Genomic DNA, 16,490 nt, shown 5'->3' on the forward strand with positions numbered 1-16,490 from the left:
ACACCCCTGGGCCGGAGAGGGTGCTAAACCACTGAGCCACCTGGGCTGCCCTATATATACATTTTAAAAGGGGGTGTGGGAGGACTGGACAGAGGGAGAGCAGACAGAGAATCTCAAGCAGGCACCACACTCAGCTCTGAGCCTATGCAGGCAGGGAGATCATGACCTGAGCTGAGACCAAGAGTTAGAGGCTTAGCCAACCGAGCCACCCAGCCACCCCCCACCCCCTACCCTTAACTTTGTCTTTAAGTCATCTCTACACCCAACATAGGGCTGGAACCTGCAACTCCTACATCAAGAGTCCCATGGTCTACTGACTGAGGGAGCCAAGAACCCCTAGCACATTTTAAACTCATTATCAAATAGCTCTGATCAGTGTTTCCGCTATAAACATCTCACAGTAAGTGCATATCTTAGTATTAAAAACTTGAAACTGGCTGGGTGTCATCAATCCAATAAAAAAGCTGCCTATTGGGCAGCCCGGGTGGGTCGGCGGTTTAGCGCCGCCTGCAGACCAGGGCCTGATCCTGGAGACCCGGGATCGAGTCCCACGTCGGGCTCCCTGCATGGAGCCTGCTTCTCCCTCTGCCTGTCTCTGCCTCTCTCTGTGTCTCTCATGAATAAAAATCTTAAAAAAAAAAAAAAAAAAAAAAGCTGCCCATTTCACTTGCTCCAGCTACTGGCCTTCGGTGAAGATGGCGAAAACAAATGCACATTGCTTGGCAGCATGACCCCCTTAGTTGCAGGGAACGTACCTCAAAGAACAGAGTTTTGTTTTTAGGTTAATTAATTAATAATTATTTACTCAGACACAGAGAGAGGCAGACACAGGCAGAGGGAGCCCGGTGCGGGACTCGATCCCAGGACCCCGGCATCACCACCTGAGTGCGAGGCTGACCCTCAACCATCCAGCCACCCAGGTGCCCCTGTTTTTAGATTTTCCGAGCACGTGGGGGCGTCGCAGCTTCCGCTTAGTGCTGAAAGGCGCGGCGGACCCGGACGCTCCCTAACCAGCGCAGCCTTTTTCAGCCAAGGCACCGAGACCCAGGCTCCGGGCGGCAGCTTTCAAGTCCCGCGAACGGCCGCCGCGCGGGAGCTCGGAGCAGGAGCGCGCGCCCGGCCCACCTGGGGCTCCGCCTCCGCCCGGGTCGCGGGGGGCGGCGCGGGGCCGACGTCACCAGGCCGGAAGGGGCGGAGTCGCCGCCACGGCGGCGGGAAAAGAGGCGCGCAGGAAGGCACGGCCCCGCGGCAGCCCGCCGCCCGCCGCCCGCCCGCCGCCCGCTCTGCCGCCCGCTCTGCCGCCGCCGCCCGCGCCATGCCCGCCCCCGGCTCCGAGCTGCAGCGCCCGCCGTCGCCGCCCGCCGCGCAGAAGCCGCGCGCCCGGCCGCAGCCGCCTCCCCACGGGGAGCTGCAGTACCTGGGGCAGGTGGAGCACATCCTGAGCTGCGGGGCCCGGAAGCACGACCGCACGGGCACGGGCACGCTGTCGGTGTTCGGCATGCAGGCGCGCTACAGCCTGAGAGGTGACCGCGCGCGCGGCGGCGGGCCTCGGGGCGGGGGCGGGGGCGGGCCGGGCCGGGCCGGGCCGGGCTGGACCCCGGGACCTCCGTAGCCCCGCTTTGCGGACGCCAAACCCGAGGCTCGCGCCAGGGAGCCGAGCAGTGGGAGCTGAAACCGGGTCCTTTGGCTCCGAGGCCTGCGCCCCAGATCATGCGTGGACACAGCGGACCGCTCTGGCCCACGAGCGGACACGGTCTGGGGTTGTCTGCCTCCCAGTAGACACCGGGACGGGACCTGCCTGGGCTGGGCCACGGGCTTCGCTGCAGAGCCCCCTTCTTTTTTTTATTGCTCCTCCTCCTGTCTCCCCGACCTGGCCCCTCGGTTTTGCAACGTATTTAAAAATTGGAGCGAACGAATACGGTCGGGTCAGCGGCGCGCGGGAAGAGGGCGCGAACCCAGAGGGGCTGGGCCGGAACTTGCGGTTCCGTCAGTTTTTCCGTCTGGGCCTCGCGAACCAGCTCTCCTCTTAAACCCTGAAACAGGAACGCCAGAGTCCGAGAAGTTCTTCTTCGCCCTTTCCATGCATACAGATGGCTCCTGGAAGCTTCTCGAGGGTTGACACAGAGTGGGGGTGGGGCACAGGACAGGTACCCTTGACACAGGTGCGGGGGTGGTGTTGAGGGGGGAAACTTTACTAATATTATCTTTTAAAGATTTTATTTGTTTATTTGTTCATGAGAGGCACAGAGAAATAGAGCACCAGAGACACAGGCTCCACGCAGGAGGCCCGACGCGGGACTTGATCCCGGGACTCGGCCACCGGAGTGGGACGAAGGCCCTGGGACTAAGGCGGCGCTAAACCGCCGAGCCACCCGGGCTGCCCAGACTTTACTATTAGTAAAGCTGATTCCCTCCACCCCAGGCCCATCCTGCAGACCAGAAGCTGCCCAGGCCGCAGTGGCTGGTCGGCCTTAGATAGGGATCCACCTTCCTGCAGCTCCACACAGCCGCCTGGGAGGAGCCACAGAGCTCGTTTTTTCCTCCAGCCCATCTGCCTAGACCGTGGGCAGGTTACCTCTCCGGTCTTCAGCTTCCTCTTGTGCTTAAAATAGAGGAAATCCAGCTCCGTAGGCAGTACTGATAAAAGTAGGTGCTTGAAAAGCACCTGTTACACAGATATCAGCCATAAAACTGATGAGGTGAACTGAATAGGTGCCGAATTTAGAGAAAAGCTTTTACATTTTGATCTCTCTGTTGCTTGATGCAAATGTGTATCTTCCCCCCTGGTGCCTGGAAGATGGAGATCTTAAGGATGTCTCAAGGAAGCTGGTTTTCAGGATTCAGTAGGGTCATGCATACCAAGTATTTAAGCAGTTACTATTTTACACTTAAATAGTAGAGGTTAATTTGCCTTGCAAATAATGAAAACTGTTCTCTTTGGCTTTGGTTGGTGTGATATCTACGCTTCCCTGGACTTGAGCCAGTTTTCCTTGGCAGGATAATCATGGAATAGCCCTGGGAGCCTTCAGCCTTTGTCCTAGGGCACATTTTGTGTGTTGTCTAAACACCTCCACGAAGGAATCACAGGAACTGGGAAGTGGACGGTAGCTGTTTTCCTGTCCACATGGGCATGCCTGCCTGGCCAGCGCCCCATCTCACCGTGTGGAATTCTGTGGTGGTCAAGGATTGAGGAGGGCAGTCTCAGTCTGAATTGTGTCACTGACTTGCGCTGTAGCCTGGGAGCTCTACCCCATTCTGGGGCACCCATGTGATTGCAATCACACTTTTCTAGTTGGTCCTGTGGCAGCTCAACAGCCTTAGGTCCCAGGACAGTCTTCCTCCACAGAGAAAGTTGGATGATATGTTCTCTTTTCCCGTCTTGAAATTATCTTGCAAACTGTTTTTCAGATGAATTTCCTCTGCTGACAACCAAACGTGTATTTTGGAAGGGTGTTTTGGAGGAGTTGCTGTGGTTTATCAAGGTAAGGAAGCTGCTGCTATTGGAATCAGCAGTCTGTTCTCAACCCAGCTCCAGTGAAATCCTTCTACAAGCCCAACTATGTCACTCCTCACCTGTCGCCCTTAGTGGTTCCCATTTCACTCACTAAGAGCTGGGGCCCTCACCTGGGGCCTTTGGCCTAGCTCTGGCTTCAGCAAAGTGGCGCTCACTGTCCTCCACCCATCTGGCCTCCTTGCTAATCTTTGAGTATGTCAGGACATTCCCACCTAGGTTCTGATGCTTGCCAGTCTTGCTCCCTAGAACCTTCTTCCCCTAGATGTAGCATGACTCACTCCCCTACCTTCAAGTCCCCACTGAATGAGCCTTCCCTCACCTCCCAATCTAAGACTGTGATTACCCTACACACACACACACACACACCCTACTCTTTGTTTTCTCCATGGAGAAACATCATCAGCTGATCTATAATGTCTACCCTCTCCCTTTCCCCATACAAGGGAGAAGGTAGACAACAAATAAACAAGTAAAATGTATTAGAAGCTTCATAAAGGCAGAAAATTTTGTTTTTTTTCTTCATGTTTATATCCCCTGAGCCTAGAACACAGCCTACCATATAGTAGGTACTCAACATAGATTGATCACTGAGTATAGATCCCAGCTATGTTCTCATATTTGTATAAGCTAGAAGGATCTAGAGTTACAAGCTGTACTTCTTCCAAAGGGCCACGTGGGTACCTCAAGCAAAGGCTGGAGTGCTGTGACGATGGACAGCTTCCTCTCGCTCGGTCTCCTGGTCCAGATCAGTGATGTTCTGGCCAGTGCTGGTCAGAGGGTGCCTGAGGAAATGGGCTCAGTTGTGGGCCGTGTAGAAGCTGGGATCCCTCCTGCAGAGCATCAGTGTGGCTTGTATGGCCTTTGGCCAAACCAGACCCAAGACTTCTTACTGCATTTTAGAAAGGGTTTATTTAGGTTTGGATCTAGTGTTCCTTACTTCCATGTCCTTGAGGTATTTTCTTCTGTGTTATCTTACCTCAGCTGGCAGTGAGCATCTAGTTCAGGTGTGTCATCAGAAACCTCAGAAGAGGCCATTTGTAAACCAGCTAGAGCTCAGTCTAAATGGATGAAAGGGGAGGCATTAGAAGCAACATGGGAGGGGAGCACTTAGATGGCTCAGTCAGTTAAGCATCCGACTCATGATTTCAGCTCAGGTCTTGATCTCAGGGTTGTGAATTCAAGTCTTACATTGGGCTCCACACTGGCCATGGAGCCTACTTTAGAAATAAATAAATAAAAAGGAAGAAGGAGCAATATGAGAGAGATTGAAAAATTACTTATTGGAGGTGAAAAAAATAGTACAAACTCAGAAGGGTGGAAATGAGATGCTCAGAAATAAAATGCATTCACTGATTTTATCTTAATTTAGCTTGAATTCAGGATTCTAAGTACTCTTTACTCAGACTCACCTCTGGTAGAGTTGCTACCTGGGTAACTGGATGAAACACTGGGGTCAAGATGACCCCACACTGCATCTGGCATCTGTGGGCAAGATGGCAACGTGGGGCCTGTGCCGAGGTTCGGATCTGTTGAGCACTGAGCACTTTGCTTGTGTTCTCTAACCCTCACAGTAAGATGTGTGGGGATAAGGCTGTGCTCTTCCACGGGTGGGGTAGCGAGGCTAGGGGGTCAGGGAGCTGTCAGGGGAGAGGGATGATGGAGGGCAGGCACAGTGTGTGTGCTTGCTTGCTTGCTTATCACCATTACAGCACATCATACCCAGAGGCTGCTGTGAGTTCTGTCTTTGACCTGGATGCATGATCAGGACACAGGTTAGGATGATATCAACCGAATCTAAGGAGATGACATATAAGAAATAAACACAGGCTTATACTTGGGGAAAAACAAAAGCCCACCTTAACTGCAAATACAGGTTGGAGTAAACATAACTTCACAGTGGTACACGTGAGATAATATGACTGATAGATTTGTAAGAAAAGCCGATGCTGATTGGGCCAATTAAACATCCTATGTACCAGATCTAAGATACATTGAGCAGATTGTAGGTGAGGCATTAAATGCATTTTGGGGGAATCACGCTTAGACACAAAACACATTTGGTTGAAAAACAGCTGTTAGGTGAGGTGGGAATAATGAAAGGACTTGGAGGTGTTTGATCTAGAATGTTTGGTTGAGAGGAGGAGAAAGACGAATTGAAAGGGTATTTCCAAGAATCACCTGTCCTGGAAGTGATTCTGGGAGACTGTCCTAGCAGCCCTCAAAAAGTTGGGGCCTTGACTGGCCCTTAAAGATAGGACACGCTGTTCAGGACACATTGCCTGTCTCTGGTATGTTAGCACAAGCCTGAGGGTAAATTGGTGGAGGCTCTTAGGGTGTCAACTCCTTATGGCTCAGTTCACTTGGATATCTCCTCTGCTCTCCTGTCTTCCAGGGATCCACAAACGCTAAGGAACTGTCTTCCAGGGGAGTGAAAATCTGGGATGCCAATGGGTCTCGAGACTTTTTGGACAGCCTGGGATTCGCCAACCGAGAAGAAGGGGATTTAGGCCCAATTTATGGCTTTCAGTGGAGGCATTTTGGGGCAGAATACAAAGATAAGGATTCAGGTGAGAAAACAAAAACGAAGCCTCAGATTTCCTGAGTACCCATCACAGCGTGAGTTTGCCCCATCATTTTGAGTGAAGTTGCGGGTGGTAAGAAGCCTGTGTCTGGGGAGTTGATGTATAACTTTGACCTCGTGAGAGGCCGTTTCGGATTCAGGTAGAAGTCAGATCACACACTTGGTTGTTAGCATTTATGGGGTGCTTGGTACTTTCTGTACTGTTTTATTAGCAGATAGCAACATAGTTGGATGGTTGGATGCCATGCTGGAGGATAAGGTAGGGGAAGTTCATCTAGGGAACATAAAGCCTCGGGATTTCCTTATGGTGGCTTGATCTCCCTTTTTAAGACTGTGCCACCCAAAAAAAAAAAAAAAGACTGTACCACCCAGCACATTTTAGCTGGTGTCTGTGTGATAACGGTTTTTGGATCACCCTCTGCTCCCTGCCCTCCTGGGTTGGAAGAAGATGAAACATCTTATTCCTGGACGTCTACCTTCCTCAGTCACTTTGCTCTGGTTCTTTTCTGTCCTGCCTATCCATAGGTCAGGGGTTGCAAAAGCTAATGCTTAGCTTCCTCAGGGGGGGTGTGTCTATGTGTGTGTACACACATGCATAGGAAGTACTAGCTTGCTGGTTGGATAGTAACCATTGCTAATTTTAGCATCTGTAGATTTATGTAAGCACCACAACCAAAAGCCAGAACTGTACTATCACAGTGCATCTTTTTCTTAATCTTTATTACTTTTTCTGAAGCTGTGATCGTGACAGGACTTTCTACCCCCCCAAAGTTAAGAACTACTGGACAGAACATAGTCTGACACCAGTAAGGGGAGGTTTAACCTTCACATAAAGCTTCACATGAAGCTCTGCACTTCGCAGATGTTGCAGCTTTCCAGTTCCATTTCAGAAGGAAGGCGAGGAATTAAAGTCCAGAGACCAGAAATGGGAGAAAAGTACAAGGTGGTGTGAGAGTTACAGAGGTTTCTTGATGTTTATAAATCAGGTGTTTTGCTGCTAGATTGTAATTTTAGGTAGAAGTGTTGGGAGAAGAGGATCTGGAGCATAGAAAGGAGTTCACAGTAAGATCCAGTACTTTCTGCGGCAGCAGAGTGTGACAAGAATGGTTGCTGGGCATAGAGATCGTCCAGTGGTAACCCCTGGAAGAAACTGATTGCTGGGATTAGAGAAAGTTAGCAATGGGGGAGGGGTGGCACGATGACAGATTAAATATTTAAGGGACTCTTTCACAGAAAAGAAAATAGACTTTGTTATGGCTCTAGAGGATAACAGCCTTACCCTACAAGATCTGAGGAATTTGTAGAGTACATTAAATATCCTGTAGCATGGCTACAAAGGGCTGTGGTAGGACAGTGATAGATGGCCTCTAAAGCCATCTCACAAGATGCTGTGATTGACATATAGGTGTGTCTTCTCTTTTTTGACAATTCTACAGACTATTCAGGTCAAGGAGTCGACCAGCTGCAAAAAGTGATTGACACAATCAAAACCAACCCTGACGACAGAAGAATTATTCTGTGTGGTTGGAATCCAAAAGGTTGAAACCATTCCAGTTATTCTCTTGTGTCCTAACTGTACCATTAGCACAAAGGGAAGCCATGTTGCCTTGCATGGAGGCCACTGCTGAGAGGCTGGACCCTGGGATCCACTCCCAGCCACATGGCTGGTGTGACCCTGGGCAAGTCCCACTTGGGCCCATTTTCAACTTCAGATGATGGAGCTGGGTGAAGATGATCTTAATGTGTGTATTTATACTTGTTTTACTTCGGGGGGGGGGGGGAGGGCTTTAAATTACCTATAAAAATATACCTAGGATTTTAAATACAGTTTAAACTGGGGCAGGTGAAGTTTCATATCTCCTCCATCTGGCTCTTATCCTTTTAACAGTTATATTGTAAAATTAAACTCTACCAAGGTGTAATAAGTATTGGCCAGAGTGGAAGGTTTGCTTTAGGTTTGAATAGAGGAGGGTGTGCCAGTTTCCTGTGGCCCCTGGAAATGAATTCATTTCTCCCATACTGTAGTTTGGTGCCATGAAGGTGGCACAAATAATTTGAGCTTGGATGATTGTTGCTTCAATTGTAAACATTATCTGCAGGAGTCTTCTGTTGATGGATGGGTCACTGTAGGCATTATGCCATCCTCAGGATTGGAATGGGTGCTCTTGACACAGAGAGGGAGGTGTGGGTCATGGGGCAGTGGCCCAGGGGCTATTTCTCATGATCTCCCCCGTATGACTTCCCTTCTGTTTCTCTCCTGTTTTAATTTGTGGGTAGCTGCATTCCTTAAAACCACGCATGCCTCATTTTCCTTTGTGCTGGTTCCTCAGATCTTCCTCTGATGGCCCTACCTCCGTGCCATGCTCTCTGCCAGTTCTATGTGGTGAACGGTGAGCTGTCCTGCCAGCTATACCAGAGGTCAGGAGACATGGGGCTGGGCGTGCCCTTCAACATCGCCAGCTACGCCCTGCTCACCTACATGATCGCACACATCACAGGCCTGAAGGTGGGCTGCTCTCAGGAAAGAACGGCTGCTGCCAGCCGAAAGCACTGAGCGCTTAGATTATTTAATGTGGAAAGACTGACTGCAGAGAAGTCAGTGTCTGATTAGTTTTAAAATGTGACGTTAGAAATCTAGTTGGTCACCTGGCAAGCTTCCAGGAAGCTATCCTGTCTTTGTCGTTTGTATAACAAACAGGTTTAGATAGGTTATTTATAACACAAGACAACTTTTGTGAATATCAGCTTTTCTCAAAAGCTACACTGGTGAAATTATTTTCTGAAAAGCCTTGGAATGTCTGCAAAGTCTATATAATGTGCTTTTTCTTTTACATTAAAAGATTTTATTTCTTTATTCATGAGAGACACAGAAAGAGGCAGAGACATAGGCAGAGGGAGAAGCAGGCTCCATGCAGGGAGCCTGATGCGGGATTCCATCCTAGGACCCCAGGATCATGACCTGAGCCAAAGGCAGACGCTCAACCGCTGAGCCACCCAGGCGCCCCCATAATGTGCTTTTAAATGATCTGTCTTAAATTGAAACTAAAACATTTACCATTTTGCTTGTTCTGGTGGGATCTAGCCAGGTGACTTCATACATACTTTGGGAGATGCGCATATTTACCTGAATCACATTGAGCCGCTGAAAATACAGGTAAGACTGTTATTTGTCACTATGGAGTTTGGTACCTTCTCTTGATAAAAGGCTCCCTTATAGAACATCCCTTGTGTAACAGACTGTCTGCTCTGTGCTGGGGAAGAAATAAGATGCCCTGCTCTGGCTGCAGGGCTTCAGCTTAGGGGTTTGTGGTGGGCAGGTGGGCAGGGACAAGGCAGACACATCTCAGCAACCACAGGCACTTAATGTGACCGTGCCCTGAGATACAAGAGACTACTGTGAGAGAGAGAGAGAGAGAGAAAGAGCCCGTATTTAGACCAATGGGTGTGGGACCTTCCCAAGGTAGCATCTCGACTTATTTTTACTTGGAGAATTTAAATGGTGATGTTTTCCCTTTATTACGTTAAATGCCATACACAGCTATTAACTTTCAAAAGTTTGTCCAAATCCCAAGTTAACAGCAGCCAACAAATGATTTGAAGTGGCAATTAAAATGTGTCTAATGCTTAATGAGTCCCCAGAAAAAAAAACTGAACTGAACCCTTTGAGCCCCTTCCAGATGAGATCCAGGTTTTGAAAGTTCCTCCTTTGTGTGGAGCTTGGCTGCTTTTGTGTAGAGGGTTACTTCAGGGTTTACCCAGTTGCTTCTCTGGCTGTCTGCTCCAGAGATGCTGGACGGAGTAATGTGAGGTTGGAACCCATGTCCACATCCTCATTGCTGCCATCTGTTCACGCCAGGAACCCTGGCTTGCATCCCTCTCTGTTGTCAACAGATGTCATCTTCCCTCACCCTCTTTGCCAGGGACAGTTGAGATAGGGATTATGGGACTCAAATAACCATACTTGAGTGCCTAATAGGAGTCACAGATATGAAAGTAAAGACTGTTGTCCCATCCTTAATACGTTTACCAAGAGCAGTCAATTATAAGATGAGCCACTAGGCTCCTCAGCTGGTGTGCTACCACCCAGACATCCTTCATTCTCTACATGTGGGAAAGAAATCAGTTGGTTACATTCCAGAAGTGTTCCATAAGCAGGGGCAGGTGTCTGCACTATTACACTCCAGTGGAATAATATTTTGTTGATAAAATACTATGTACCTGTTTCACAAGGAACAGAGTTAAAGCAGGTTGTATGGATAATGGCAAAATAATGGTCTCCTATTGTTTTTAGCTGCAGCGAGAACCAAGGCCTTTCCCAAAGCTCAGAATCCTTCGAAGAGTTGAGAAAATTGATGACTTCAAGGCTGAAGACTTTCAGATCGAGGGGTACAATCCTCACCCAACTATTAAAATGGAAATGGCTGTGTAAAGTGCTTTTAAAAGAGGTGATATTCAGTCTGTAGGGGTTGACTGAATGCCCAGGCTTTCACTCCGTTTGCCCTAGAGGGAGGAGGAGGAACTAGGTCAAAAATCTCTCGTGACCAGCAGCTATTATTCATTAACTTATAAGATGTTGCCACTGGCAAACATAATCTTGTGGCTTCTCTTAGTAACCAAAAGCTTTGAGTTTGGTTGACTCACTAAGGTGTGAAAGTGCCGAGTTTGGGAATAAAGTCAGGAAAGTGAACACTGAAATACACTTAAAATATGTACATGCATTTCAATCCGTTTTTATGAAGGTCTGCGAATTTCAAGAATTACACATCAGCTGTTAACCCCAAATTTGAGCAAGCTGAGGAACACCAGCATTCTTAATGTACAATTGTGGCTATGAACATTTAAAGTTATTTGCTTTATATATTGTTATAATAAAGGTGTGTATTGCATTTGTGTTCTGCATTCATCTTTTTAAATTTTTTATTCTATATTGCTATTCTGCTCACTTCCTGCCCTAAATAGATTTAACTGAACCCTCCTAAATAAACCTATGCTCTACTCTCATTTGGATACTGCTCAGAAGTTTAGTATTTTTTTTTTAATTTTTAAAGGTATTTTTTTTATTTATTCATGAGAGATGCAGAGACCAAGGCAGAGGGAGAAGCAGGGAGCCCCGAAGTGGGTCTCGATCCTGAGACACTGAGACGGTAGCCGCTCAACTGCTGAGCCACCCAGGTGTCCCAAGGTTTAGTATGTTTTTTAAATGGTAACTAAGTATTTTGCCCTATATTTTTTCTGTGGTTCATCTAATTCTGGCTGCATTTATCATTAGCACATGATGATTATTTAGGATAAAGGTTTATTTAAAGATAATGGGAAAATAATGGATGAAATGCCATTTTCCTGCCTATTCCCGCTGCCATGGTTTCAGTATGGTATGAATCCTCTACTAACACACTTAGCCCTGGAGTAGTTTAGCCTTTCTCTTGCTCAGTCTAATCCTGTGAAATCCTTTTACCTTTGTTACACACCAGCTACCCCATGGTGCTGCAGAACTATTTTTACTATGCTAATTTTTGACAAGTGTTAGAATAAGGCATTGTTCCAATAATTGTGCAAGCTGCTGCTTATTTTCAAAGTACAGTTTAATGTCTAGGTACCAGCACTTGATATAAATTTTGTTAACATCTTTCTAGACTTTGAATTCAATCTAAATTTGTTCAAGGATTAATTAGGAGAATATGTGTTTATTTGCTAAAAGAATCAAGGAATGGCAACTGAGCTGATTTTTGAGGTTACAAGGACTTTTAGCTGAACTTGTTTTGATTGCTAGGATGATCCTTTCCCTTGTTTTTACAAAAGCATACCCAAAAAGTTTTTTAAGTTTTCACTTAGAAAAGAGTGTTAGGCTGAACATTTAATTCTCTTGAGCAGCAAGGAGTTTCTTCCAGACTTCACCATCTGGATATTGGTGTTTCTTCACAGACTCCTCCTTCATTTCTGTTGAATAACCAGCATCCTATCAAACAAAAAGTTGAGTCGTGTCAATAACCACCTGGAACAAAACTCCTATATGTATCTCTGCTGCTCGTAGAAAGTTTTCAGATTGTTTGAAATGGAGAAGGATACACTTTACTGGCTACATCTCAGTATTAAATTAATCATATTTCCTTTGACAATTCAACCTCTGTCAGTGAAAATGACATCATGTCTTGGACATGATGAAGATAAATGGTCCAGATAACATCTGCAGTTAAGTGTTTCAGTTCAGTAACATGCTAGATGGTGTCAAGTTTTGTTTTTGTTGTTTGGGTTTTTTTGGGGGCGGGGGGCTTGCACAAGAAGTATACATTTTAATGCCTCAGCTGGTGTTGGGGAGAAAGGCTGGCATTAGAGAAGCCTTTTCAAGGCAATTTCACCCTCGACCCTGACCTTCAGGCCTTGGTTATTTGATATTGCTGTAATTTCTGATATTGCTGATATTCTGTAATTTCTAGATACTGAAAATTAGGGAGATAGCTTTGCACTCTAGTGTCCAACCTACAAGAACAAGTATACAGGGGCTGGCCCCTGGCCAAACTCACCTTAGGAGGCATGTAGGATGCCTTCTTGATTATCACAGGATACCTGAAATGTTCATGCAGGTGATCGACATACTCACACATCCTAGGAGGAAGGACTTGGGTTAGGGCAATAATGTCCTGTTAGATCATTCGTGTGGCACTGTTAAAGCAAAGGGACGAGCAACACTAAAGAAAGGGCAGACTTCATCAGGCATGTGTTTCTATGCAAATCTTTCAACCTCTGCAGGTTCTTCCCCTCTGTAAAATAAAGCACTGTGAGGGGTCCAACGAAGTCTCATGGGGGTAGGGGACCAAAAAGTTCTCTTATAACCTACAGATCGTGCCGGACTTACCATGTTTTGACTTAAGATGTTTCGACTTCACGATGAAGCAAAAGCCATATGCATTCAGTAGAACCGTACTTCAAATTTGGAATTTGGATCTTTTCCCAGCTCGTCGTGATAGGCAAGCCGATCCTCCCTCTGATACTGGGCTGTGGCAGCAGTCCCATCAACCCACCAGCGTGAGGGTCGGCAGCCGATGCACTCGAGCGACTGTCTGAGCCGCAGCACAGTTCTGTCTCACACTCTCAGTATCCAGCAAATTACATGAGCTGTTCAACATTTTATTTACGTCAGATGATTCTTCCCAGACACAGGCTAATACAGGTGTTCTTTTTCCTCTTTTTAAATATTTTATTTATTCATGAGAGAGAGGCAGAAACAGGCAGAGGGAGAAACAGGCTCCATGCAGGGTGCCCGATGTGGGACTCGATCCCAGGACTCCAGGACGCCCTGGGCTGAAGGCAGGCGCTAAACCGTCAAGCCACCCAAGGATCCCCTAGTAACAGGTGTTCTGAGTATGTTTAAGGTGGGCTAGGACAAGCTATGATGTTTAATAGGTTAGGTGCATTAAACACATTTTAAGGGATGCCTGGGTGGCTCAGGGATTGAGCCAAAATAAACACATTTTAAAATATTTTCTCAATAGATTAGTATTTATCGATGTTGGTATCAATATGTTACTATTTTAATATATTATGGTGGGTTTATTGGGATGTTAAGCTATCTTAAGCCAAGGGAGATCTGTAAAGGTTTTGTGACCCCAAAGGCATCAATTTAGACTCTCAATATCTGGGATTCTTTGGGTGCCTTTAGCCAAAACTTAGGTGAACAGATTAAAATCACTAAGTGAGATCCCATCCAGCTACACACATGATTTAGAAAAAGCACAGGTTTTACTATCAGTCCAATCTGTTCAAATTTGGTGTCAGCTACTTTCTAGTTTTGTGAATTGGGGCAAGTGACCTAACTCCGATACCTCACTTTGTCATTGGTTCATGAACAGCGAGGACAGGCCACCAACGTGCCCGGTGCTGGTAACTCACAAAAGGAACTGGCAAGACTGGGCCATGTGGTTTCAGTGGACACAGATACTAAGTTACTGACTAGGATATGCGTTATGTATAATCTATAAAGGACAGGCTACAGAAGAGCCAACCCCATGGGAGAGGACATTCTGGCCCTAAAGAATGTGCAGGGACTGGGTGCTCCAGGCACAGAGCAGAGGTGCTCTGCTCACACGGTAGCATTCCCGAGCAGAGCAGTGGCATGAGGCACCCTCGCCCACTTGAGGGTGGTCACAGCACACCATGCTCTGGGTTTGCCCCTTTCTCAGCCCTCAAGACTTACAGGACCTTGCAAGGTTGGACTGAACCTCCCCTTGGTCCCACCTTCAGGACTGAAGTGAGAAGGGGCAACAGCAGAATAACCCTGGAATGTTCACTTTTTATCATACATAATATTTCCGAAATAAAAGGCAGCATCTACGTACTCAGCCTCCAACTTCAGAGAGAAACCATTACCTTATCACCGAGGCCCCCTACCAACCCTCACAGGTCCCACTTCTCTCCCATGGTCCCATACTTGGTATTTACTATTCCCATGCATGTATTAGTGCCTGCACCATATAAAGATCACGGCCAGTGATCTTTCTGTGATACCACATTTAATTCTAGGAGGAAAGAAATGTATAATTAAGCTGCATATGGGGGTGTCCGGGTGGCTGAGTTGGTTAAGCAGCCAGCTCTTGATTTCAGCTCACCTCATGATCTCAGGGTCCTGGGGCCAAGCCCCACGTCCAGCTGGCTCTAGCTCACTCTCTCTCAATCTCTCCCCCTCTGCCCCTCCCCCTGCTCGCTCTCTGTCTCTGAAATAAGTCAATCCTTAAAATAACAAGATAAAAATAAAGCCGTATGTGTGCAGATAACTGGAAGACTGTCTTAGAGTTCACCTGAGACACGCTGAGAAACAAGGTGGAACTAGATGCGGGCAGATTATAGAAGACTCCAGCGCTGGCACCAGGACATTGAACAGAAGCAGAGAATATATGTATGATGAAAGCAAGGCTTTAAAAAGGAAAGAGTTCTGGGGGCTCAGTCGGTTAAGAGGCTGACTCTTGATGTCAGCTCAGGTCTTGATCTCAGGATCGTGAGTTCAAACCCTGCACTGGGCTCCATGCTGGGTGTGGAGTCTACTTAAAAAAAGGAGTTCTAGTTTCCAAGGGTTCCTCCATCCCACCCACCCACCATGTACTTAGAAGACAAAGGTGGCTCCCAAAAACCCGCCCCTCAAAGTTCTATTCACTGCTGGGGCACCAGTGTAACTGCCCCATATGAGAAAGGGGAAGCAAAACCAGCTCGGCCTCTGAGTTCCAGGACGTGGCAAAGGACAGAGCTCTCCTCGGGTCTCGAGAGCAGAGATGCAGAAGGTCTGGGTGGACTGCAGGACACTCCTGAAGTTAACTCCACATTACCTGTTCTGAAGGCTTGCAGAAACTGATATGAAGTCAAATATAATCAGGTGCTGAACCAGCTCACACAGGCCAACGCCACCAGCATGGGGGCAAACAGGAACTACAAGAAAGACAGATTTGTACTTAACGCCAAGCAGGGTGGGGGTGGGCGGATGAAAAGAAACCTGAGGGTTTTCTCATTGCCTGCAGGTGATTAGATCATTCTTTATTATTCAGGGATGAAATTCCAGGACCAAGATCATCAAAGTTTCCCTGATTAGGCTGAAAAGAGGGTCCCCCCCAGCAGGCGTGGGGCGGGAGGGACGTGGAGCTTTGGTTTGGTGAGCAGCCCTTACTTTCAAATTTTTTGGCCATCAGCAACACTGAGAGGTTTTCATTGACACTTCCCAGCCTGCAGCTGTCAATCTGGAGAAACTGCAGGGCTTTCGCTTGTAGGAGTTGCTTAAATATCACTCTATTGTGGCACTGGAAACAGAAGTAAAATAAAACCAACAGAAGAGTCAGCTTTGGCTTTCAGGGCCTGCAAACCTGGCAGTGCACCAACCTGCAGTGCACCAAGGTGCTCAGCACGGGCCTTCAGGAAGCCGGGCGTCTATCTATGCTTTGTTCTCACCTGGCACGAAGCAAGCCCTGACAGTACAGACCTTACTGCTCCCTGCTTCATCAATCTGCTAGTGGCAGAGCGTGAGTCACACCAAAGTCACGCCGGCCTGACATCTATTAAGGAATAACCGTCAGAGCGGCTGGCAAGTGGGAGGCGAAGCGGAGCATCAGGAAGAAATACGGCGACGGCGATGAGCAGGTGGCTCGGATGCCAGAAAGCCACGGCTAAACAGCATTGCTCCTTTTGCTGGGAGAACCGAGAATCTGTTCCTTCACACTGCTCTGCTCGTGGGTGGACTGCCGCAGGTTTTGGCAGGCGTTGGGGCTTCGTTTATAAGCACCAAGAGTGAACGCAGTAATGTTTATTCAATTTGGAAGCTGGCTTTCCTAAAACCATTCAGTGCATCTTATGCCCTTGCAGGAGCAACTTTATTTATTAAAGATTATTTATTTGAGAGAGAGAGAGAGAGAATGCAGG

General features: G+C 47.5%; 2 protein-coding genes across 3 annotated transcripts in view; one reads left to right on the top strand and one right to left on the bottom strand.

Moving 5' to 3' along the window:
• The first annotated feature begins 1,203 nt into the window (after positions 1-1,203).
• On the top strand, positions 1,204-10,981 carry TYMS (thymidylate synthetase). Its single transcript, NM_001252174.1, is given in 7 exon segments — positions 1,204-1,523; positions 3,409-3,482; positions 5,907-6,081; positions 7,532-7,633; positions 8,426-8,601; positions 9,178-9,249; positions 10,387-10,981. Coding segments are annotated over 7 exon segments (945 nt in total). The 5' UTR covers positions 1,204-1,315; the 3' UTR covers positions 10,525-10,981.
• Positions 10,982-11,659: 678 nt separating this feature from the next.
• Positions 11,660-16,490, bottom strand: part of ENOSF1 (enolase superfamily member 1) — a 29,300-nt gene continuing 24,469 nt past the window's right edge. For both annotated transcript variants that reach the window (XM_038543701.1, XM_038543702.1), the window contains 4 exons: positions 15,745-15,874; positions 15,410-15,509; positions 12,617-12,698; positions 11,660-12,051 (listed from right to left, as the gene is read on the bottom strand). In XM_038543701.1, coding sequence (XP_038399629.1) covers positions 11,950-12,051; positions 12,617-12,698; positions 15,410-15,509; positions 15,745-15,874 — 414 coding nt within the window. In that variant the 3' untranslated portion in view covers positions 11,660-11,949. The remainder of the gene's footprint in view (positions 12,052-12,616; positions 12,699-15,409; positions 15,510-15,744; positions 15,875-16,490) is intronic.

The sequence above is a fragment of the Canis lupus genome, chromosome 7 (genome assembly GCF_011100685.1).
Source record: "Canis lupus familiaris isolate Mischka breed German Shepherd chromosome 7, alternate assembly UU_Cfam_GSD_1.0, whole genome shotgun sequence".
Classification (NCBI taxonomy): Eukaryota; Metazoa; Chordata; class Mammalia; order Carnivora; family Canidae; genus Canis; species Canis lupus.